At 44.0% G+C, this 9,283-nt stretch overlaps 1 protein-coding gene across 1 annotated transcript in view; it reads right to left on the minus strand.

Moving 5' to 3' along the window:
- Positions 1-8,212, minus strand: part of COMP (cartilage oligomeric matrix protein) — a 46,267-nt gene extending 38,055 nt beyond the window's left edge. The window contains exons 1-2 of the mRNA XM_081846126.1: positions 7,861-8,212; positions 884-969 (exon numbers count right to left, since the gene is read on the minus strand). Coding sequence (XP_081702252.1) covers positions 884-969; positions 7,861-7,936 — 162 coding nt within the window. The 5' untranslated portion in view covers positions 7,937-8,212. The remainder of the gene's footprint in view (positions 1-883; positions 970-7,860) is intronic.
- Positions 8,213-9,283: the final 1,071 nt, after the last annotated feature.

Below are 9,283 nucleotides of genomic sequence, written 5' to 3' on the forward strand. Positions count from 1 at the left end.
TTTTTCTGCTGCTCCAGAGAAGCGGACACGGAGCAATGGATCCAAACTACAAGAAAGAAGATTCCACCTAAACATTAGGAAGAACTTCCTGACAGTAAGAGCTGTTTGACAGTGGAATGTGCTGCCAAGGAGTGTGGTGGAGTCTCCTTCTTTGGAGGTCTTTAAGCAGAGGCTTGACAACCATATGTCAGGAGTGCTCTGATGGTGTTTCCTGCTTGGCAGGGGGTTGGACTCGATGGCCCTTGGGGTCTCTTCCAACTCTATGATTCTATGATTCTAGGTGGATGCAATGCAGAAGAGGCTTCCCCAGGTGTAACACCTAAAGTAAGGTTACAAGACGTCCCCGTTTCCCAGGGACGGTCCCCGGATTTACCAACCAGTCTCCATACAAAATCCATTGAAGTTGAAAGTGCCCCCGGATTCATTGAAAAAAAAAATCTGGTAACCTTTACCTAAAGCCAGGTTTTGGCATCTGGGGTGGGGTGCTGACCAACGTCACCCTGCAGCCTGCATCCTCCATTTGCAGTTTCTTTGCAAGTTTCTAGTCCTTAGGAAACCTTGGCAAGCACTAGAGAACACTGCAAATGAGGAAAACCCTGCAGCTTGGGTTGGAGAGAGGTGACCCCATGCAAAACAAATCATCGCCCTACCAACAGTAGAATCCTGGAACTGAAATAATTATCAAATACTTAAGGGTAACCGTTGTTGTTGTTGTTGTTATTAAATAAAAGATCTGGTATGCAAATAGCCTGTGTGCAATTAGTACATAATTTGATGGTGGGGAATGGCTTTCGTCTGCCATGCCGGGTTCAGGTGTTTTAATCTTTTCCCTCCTTTTTAACTTAAAAGGAGGAGGGTGCAACTGGCTTCTTGTCTCCTTTACCTGCTGTTTCAGCAGTTCTGTGATCTGCCGCAGGACCTGATTTGTCTCCCTCATCTCCGAGAGCATCTGGGGCGAAAGGTCTCCGCCTGCAATGAGAATGCATCAGATATCTTCCTGTTACTTCAGGGCGCAAGAGAATCCCGGGGCTGACTCTGAGCTAAGGCGTCTGCCCAGCCCCATATTCAGCCTTTTGAACAAAATTATCTGACCAGTCACTTCAAAGAAACCATGAATTGGGAACAAGGTATAGCAGTTACACCGAGAAGTCATATTCAATCATGCTCTGTGAAAGTAAAGCGCCAAAACCAGCTCCCCCCCCTTTTTACAATTAAAATCTGCCCCCTTGCAGTTAAAGTCTCAATCAACTTTTGTTTCAGTTGATTAATCTATTCACAGAGATAATTCAGTTTGGTGGCACCTGAGACCCAACCCCTACTCCCTGCTCTTTGTCCAGCCAGCCGCCCCAACCAGTCAACTGCTGCTGTTGCTGTCCAGCAACGTAGCTTGCATCTGAATAGGGAGGTTCTTGACCAACAGCTATCTTGACCAACAGCCATTGATAGACCTCTCATTCTCCATGAATTTATCTAATCCGCCCCCCCACACTTTAAAGCCATCCGGCGGCTGCTGCAGCAACATCTTGTGGCAGTGAGTTCCACAAGATTAATTATCTGCTGAGTGACATAGTGAAATTCATTTGTGGATCGGTTGAGATTAAACGGATGAACCCAAGTGAGGAAATACTATGCAAGAGAGAGGATATTACACACACACACACACACACACACAAACAAACAAACAAACACACATTTCTATCCACTTTTTCTTCATCTATACTTTATTTAATTAAGTACCTTCTTAATCACTTCCCCCCGTTAAATGAAAACCTCAATTTTTTTTAAAGGGGAGGGCCTATAGCCTAGTGGGTAGAGCAAGTTCAAACCCAGCACCTCCAAGGAATATCTTCTTGCATGAGCTCTTGGGACAGCTGCTGCCAGTCAGTGCAGACAAGACTGCACTAGATGGGCTAATGGCGGCTTCCTGTATAGAGAATAATAGAATTGCAGAGTTGGAAGGGACCACGAGGGTCATCTAGTCCAACCCCCTGCAATGCAGCCTGGAGCTTGAACACACGGCCCTGAGTTCAAGAGCCCTCACGCTCTGCGGCAGGCATTGGCAAACTCAGCCCTCCAGATGTTTTGGGACTACAACTCCCATCATCCCTAGCTAACAGGACCAGTGGTCAGGGATGATGGGAGTTGTAGTCCCAAAAACATCTGGAGGGCCGAGTTTGCCTGTGCCTGCTTTACGGACTGAGCTATCTCACAACAGGATGCAAATAGAGCCAGGATAACTTTGGTCACCCTTCTCTGCACTTTCCCCACAACTCCTTAAGTTCCTTTTTAAAGACAAGACAGGGCAGTTTGGGGTGCCCACGATCAGATAATAATAATAATAATAATAATAATAATAATAATAATAATAATACATTTTATTTATACCCTGCCCTCCCCAGCCAAGACCAGGCTCAGGACAGCTAACACCAGCTATAAAAACAATTGATTAAAATACGAATTGTGGTATGTGCACATCTGTGGAGCTAAAACTTAAGGGTTAACTGGTGTGTGTGTGTGTGTGTGTGTGTGTGTGTGTGTGTGTGTGCGCGTGCCTGTAATTGCAATTACACAAGTTGTTCCAAACCCAGTGAAGCCCTGGAAACCGGCAGCTTTTCATCCACCCCACCCTGCAAGGTAAATTGCCCAGAAGCTCCTTCCACAAGTCCGTTCCTGCTCAAACATACAAAGCCTCGGGTTTTTTAAAGGTTGCAGCTTCCAGTGTTAGGTCATATGCCCCCCCCCAAAAAAACACACACACACACCAGGAACTATTCTCCAAACCCCACCAATGACTTGCCCCCACAATTGCAGATCAGCCATTTCAGGTTGTGACTGAGGTATGACAGGGTATGAAATTCAGGTTGTGACAGGGTATGAAATGCGTCCCTTGAAATTATTATTATTATTATTATTATTATTATTATTATTAGTGCAATCCAGGACTAGGAGCTGCCTCAGGGAGACCCACTTTTCATTCTGGTTTTGGTAAGAGGAGCTAATCCTCTCTTCCCCCCACCCTAGCAAAAACCACCTCCCTCCCTCCCTCAGTTTTGATCTGCCAGGATGCTGGGCACGGGGCCTTCTTTGTAGTGGCACCAACACTTTGATCTACTCACTCTCCTCCAAAGCCTTGCCCCTCTAAGACCTCCTACCTGCATCTGTGTTGTTGTTGTTGTTGTTAATAATAATAATAATAATAATAATAATAATAATAATAATAATTTATTTATACCCCACCCATCTGGCTGGGTTTCTCCAGCCACTCTGGGCAGCTTCCAACAGAATATTAAAATACAATAGTCTATTAAACATTAAAAGCTTCCCTAAAGAGGGCTGCCTTCAGATGTCTTCTAAAAGCCTGGTAGTTGTTCTTCTCTTTGACATCTGATGGGAGGGTGTTCCACAGGGCGGGTGCCACCACCGAGAAGGCCCCCTGCCTGGTTCCCTGTAACCTCACTTCTCACAGGGAGGGAACCGCCAGAAGGCCCTCAGTGCTGGACCTCAGTGTCCGGGCAGAACGATGGGGGTGGAGACGCTCCTTCAGGTATACTGGGCCGAGGCCGTTTAGGGCTTTAAAGGTCAGCACCAACACTTTGAATTGAGCTCGGAAACGTAGCTGTTCATTGGGCTTGACAAAGTCTCTGGCATGCTCTGCCCACCATTCCCAGAAGTGAACTGTGCTCCTAACGAGACCGTGATTGATTATTGCTCATCCATCCTGGTGTGATAAGAGCCCTCCTCACTGAGGACTGCTCACATGCCCTGACTGAACTACAGTATTGGTAGAGAGGAGCACCTTTAAAACTTTTTAAACAAATATAAAATTAATAATACTCCCTGCCCCCTTTCAGGGCATACACACTCCCCCCCCCCCCATTTTCAATAAGGACACTGCCTATTTTCTGGTATTCTGCCCCTCTCCACCTGTCAGTGTTCCCATTCCCCCTCCCCCTTTTTATTTTTTGGGGCGATGCTTTTTTCAAAATGGTCCGGAATCACACAGGATCCTGTGTTCCTGTCTTGCTGTTGGAGGTCATGCAGCCCCTAAATCTTCCTTTCTCGTTTCTGTGTCAAGTGACAAAGCGTTAATTCAGCTTGCAAGTAGAGAGGTTTGCCTGTTGCCCAGGGACATCTCCAATCAGGCTGGAAAAGACCCCGGAGTCTGAAACCCTGGAGAGCCACAGCCAGCCAGTGGGTTCTTGTGGCAATGAGTTCCGTGAGCTGACTATACCTGCTGGTCAGTTTTTTCACTGATCTGGCTCAACTGTTAGGAGGCAAGCAAGAACACACTTCTTACATGGGTCCAGTTTCTAAGATATTTAGGAGGAGCCTCCTCTGCAAGAGGTCTGGAGGGCGGCAACATGAGAACAGGGCCTTTTCTGTGGTGGCTCCCTGCTTGTGGAATGCTCTCCCCAGGGAGGCCCGCCTGGTGCCTTCACTTCGTATCTTTAGACACTAGGCAAAAACGTTCCTCTTCTCCTAGCCCTAGCCTTTTAAACTTGGGGGTGAGTATTGTTTCTGTTTGCTACTATATTATGTATTTTTGTGTTTTTATATTGTAAACCACCCAATGATCCTCAGATGAAGGGTGGAATGGAAATTTAAATCATCATCATCATCATTTTGCAATGCAGTTCTCCAGGCAAATAGTATGTGCATAAAGATGCATGCATTAGTGAAAATATTTTAAAAATTGCTTGCAAAGTTTGAACAGTATGCAAAATTGCATACCAAAAGGTATACCTTATGGAACTCCCTGCCGATAGAAATCAACATTTTTGTTTATGCAAACATACCCAGGCTGGACATGTCGATATTTTGACGTGTTTTAATATATTTTACTGCTAATTTTAATTATTTCCAAACATTTTAAACTACTTTCATTAATGTTTTTAATATTTCCTGCAGGACACATAGATGTTTTTACCTACAATCAAGCGGTACAGTGGTACCTCGCAAGACGAATGCCTCGGAAGACGAAAAACTCGCAAAACGAAAGGGTTTTTCGTTTTTTGAGTTGCTTCGCAAGACGGATTTCCCTATGGGCTTGCTTCGCAAGACGAAAACGTCTTGCAAGTTTGTTTCCTTTGTCTTGCAAGTTTGTTTCCTTTTTCTTAAAACCATGCATTCACTTCGAGGAGCAACTCATAGCACGCGGTGTGGTAGCCTTTTTTGAGGTTTTAGAAGACTTTGGTGATTTTTGAAGCTTTTCCAAAGTCCGTGCTTTGCAAGACGAAAAAACTCGCGGAACAAATTAATTTCGTCTTGCGAGGCACCACTGTATATATATTTTATTATGTAAAATAAATAAATTATAGGATAACCGCACAACAAAATTCTGATGAATCTTCAGGAGGATTATTATTATTTTTTAAAAAGAAAAAGCTTTGCAAACTAATGTGGAAAGGTGGTTAAGTGAACAATAAGGAGGAAGAAAGACAGAAACCGTATGCAAAGATGCAATGTAATATACTCCCATACATTCTTAAATAGACATGACTTTATTATCCTAATACGTATGTATGTAGATGTTAAAATCCTACTGCATTCTGTATAAGCCCATACCAAATATTGTTGAAACAAAAAATAAAATAAAAAAATAAAATAAAAAGTTCCTTCCAGTAGCACCTTAGAGACCAGCTAAGTTAGTTATTGGTATGAGCTTTCATGTGCATGCACACTTCTTCACACGAAAGCTCATACCAATAACTAACTTAGTTGGTCTCTAAGGTGCTACTGGAAGGAATTTTTTTATTATTTTATTTTATTTTATTTATTTTGTTCCGACTATGGCAGACCATGGCTACCTACCTGTAACTACAAATATTGTTATATTTATCCAAACAAAGCCTACATCTGTAAGACGTCTTCTACACATCTCCTTTTCCCTCTCACTTTTCTTTTCCTCTGTATCATTAACCGAAATTCTTTAAAAAAAAAAAAAAACAATAAAGGGGGGGGGAATAAGATTGACAGATCTGTCCATCTTTACATGAGGAAATGTGTGAATCTCTCTCTCAAAGGCAAACACAGCTGAGCTAAGACTAAGCTTGCTTTCAGGGGGCTGGACTTGGGACCACTGGATTCGAACGACAAGGAAGGAGATTTGGGCTAAACACCAGGAAGAACTTTCTGATGTGGAACGGTCTTGCTCCGGAGCTGGTGGACTCTCCTTCCTTGGAGGTTTCCAAGCTGAGGTTGGAGATCCATGGACTTTCTAGCTATAATTCCTGCACAATAGGGGATTGGATTAGATGACCCGCAGGGTCCTTCCAACTCTAGAATTCGAGGATGCTAAAGATTACAGATAGATAGATGATAGATAGATAGATAGATAGATAGATAGATAGATGATAGATAGATATAGATAGATATAGATAGATAGATAGATAGAGAGAGAGAGAGAGAGAGAGATGATAGATAGACAGATGATAGATAGATGATAGATAGATAGATAGATAGATAGATAGATAGATAGATAGATGACAGATAGATAGATAGATGATAGATATAGATAGATAGATAGATAGATAGATAGATAGATAGATAAATAGATAGATAGATAGATGATAGATAGATAGACAGACAACAGATACCGTATTTTTTGCTCTATAAGACTCACTTTTCCCCTCATAAAAAGTAAGGGGAAACGTGTGTGCGTCTTATGGAGCGAATGCAGGCTGCGCAGCTATCCCAGAAGCCAGAACAGCAAGAGGGATCGCTGATTTCACTGCGCAGCGATCCCTCTTGCTGTTCTGGCTTCTGAGATTCAAAATATTTTTTTTCTTGTTTTCCTCCTCCAAAAACTAGGTGCGTCTTGTGGTCTGGTGCGTCTTATAGAGCGAAAAATACGGTAGATAGATGATAGATAGATAGATAGATAGATAGATAGATAGATAGATATAGACAGATAATGTATTACGGTCGGAGACCAGCTTATAAAACACACTTGGAGGTACAATCCCAGAAGGAAAACAAACATTTAAAACAATGTACACCAATAAATTTAAAATTTATAAATGCGATAAGCGTATAGGCAGTTAAAACTTTAAGATAAGCTACCGCAGAGAGATGACCCAGAGTCACCTATTGAACCGAGTTTGGGGATTTTCTTAACGAACTAGTTTGAGTCAGGGGATGGTCTGCGCCTACAGATCTGTACACAGAATCTGGCGACCATCCGGGTCGTCTTATGATCTTTGCCTAACAGGAAAATGTCAATTTTTTGCTTTTCCGGGAGGTCAGCGAGCCTCACCAGCAGGGGATCAGTGGTCTCACTCTGTGCCTCTTCCTAAAAGGGACATCTAAAGAACAAGTGCTCTGGGCTTCCTATCTCCCCCAATGAACAGGCGCAAAGTCTCTGAGCATATGGGATTTTTTTAAAGGATCCTTCCAGGACCGGCGAGCTTCTGGCGAGTGTAAAAGCCCTTCTTGCATATTTGGATATGAGAAAGAAGAGATATGCTGCCGGTGAGGCTATATCTCTCTCGATTTCTCCAATTTTATAGTCGGGGCACCTTGAGCAGTCCTGTTGTCTCTCGGTGCCTATGATTCTCTGCCTGACCGTAGCTTTTGCCTGGCCCAACCCCAGACTTAGAAGGGCTTGATTGTTTGCGAAACTTGGTTCGTCTTTAAGGTGCAGTTAGCAGCCAGCTACCTAGGCAAACATGAACCATGCTATCAAGATTTAATAAGAAAACCAGGGTATGTTGCTAAAACAGAAGGGAACTGATCACACAGGAGCCTCAAAGGGGATGACTTAAAGAATGAAAAAAAATCAACCTGGATGGTTTATTTTACAAAATCCCCTCCTGACTTTCTTGAGAAAGAACGAGACTCCAAAAGGGAATCTTAACTCACCTCTTCCTCCAGGCATCTGGCCCGAGCCATAGGAGCAAAGGCTCAGAAGAAGAATTAACCTCGGAGCGACAGTCATTCTCAAAGCCTGATGGTGATGCCCGTGCAGGCAGCCTGCCCCTTTTTAAGAGTCTTTTGTATATATAAAAAAATTGGCTGGGGAACTCATGAACCTCGGCTCTGCTTCCCCTGCTGAGCGCCTGGGCTTTGCTGTTTATGAAGCTTCATTTCTGCCCTCTGAAGTTTTTATTCGCTCCGATGCTCACAGGAGACGTCATCCCTGGCTCCTGGTCCAGCGGGAGAGAGCGAGAGAGCGAGATAAATTAAATTAGAAGAACAAACAGTGTATGAGAAAACCATCAAGACGACTGCTTACCTTGCGGTGGTGGATTGGCATGTTTTTATTTTCTAATGAAATCGGGGGAAAACAACAACTCGGGGATTAAAATGTTTGGAGGAATGATTTCCTCCATAGCATTCTTCAAAACTTACCTTCCCCTGTCCCTGTGAAACCTTAGTTGGTGAAAAGTTACCCCTTACATACATTCCTTCTCCCCGCCACCTCCTCTCCCACCGCTGCTGAAATTCCAACTGTAAGCTCTTTGCGGGCAGAGAGCTACTCTGCTCTGGTTTTGTAAATTGCCTAAGCAGCATATTGCGCTTGGCAGCATGGTGGCAGAGGTTCATGCTTCGTGCTGTGCTTAGCTGAGCCTCAACCACCCCAGACAGCTTGTGCCCCCAACTCCTGAACTGCCCCCTCTGACCTCCAGTTGTGGGGGGGAGAGGGGGGTCAGGGGGGTCCAAGGCCTGTCTTTCTACTTTTTAAGAACAGATGAACAGCCAAAAGTTCAGCATCAGGGCCAGATTTAGGTTTGATGAGGCCCTCAGCTACTGAAGGTAATGGGGCCCTTTATATGTCCAGCTGTCCTTTGTCAACAACAAATTGTTGCTGCTTTTCTTGTTGTTGTTGAATATATGCTATATGGTAATTTATGGACCTAATAGGTATCTAAAGCCATTCGCATACAGCAAATAGGAGCCTACACAACACAAAACACTGTTGCTGTATGTAGGTTTTATTTTCTTTGTGTTTTATCTTATATTTTAGAAATGTACATCCAGTTTTCCCCCCTTTAAATTTTATGGGGGCCTCCAAGAGAGTGGGGCCCAAAGCTATAGCTTGTTTAAAGGTAAAGGTAAAAGTACCCCGGACCATTAGGTCTAGTCGTGGCCGACTCTGGGGTTGCGGCGCTCATCTCGCTTTATTGGCCGAGGGAGCCGGCGTACAGCTTCCGGGTCATGTGGCCAGCATGACTAAGCCGCTTCTGGCGAACCAGAGCAGCGCACGGAAACGCCGGAGTGGTACCTATTTATCTACTTGCACTTTGACGTGCTTTCGAACTGCTAGGTTGACAGGAGCAGGGAC

Source organism: Podarcis erhardii (genome assembly GCF_964252035.2).
Source record: "Podarcis erhardii genome assembly, chromosome: 18".
Taxonomy (NCBI): Eukaryota; Metazoa; Chordata; class Lepidosauria; order Squamata; family Lacertidae; genus Podarcis; species Podarcis erhardii.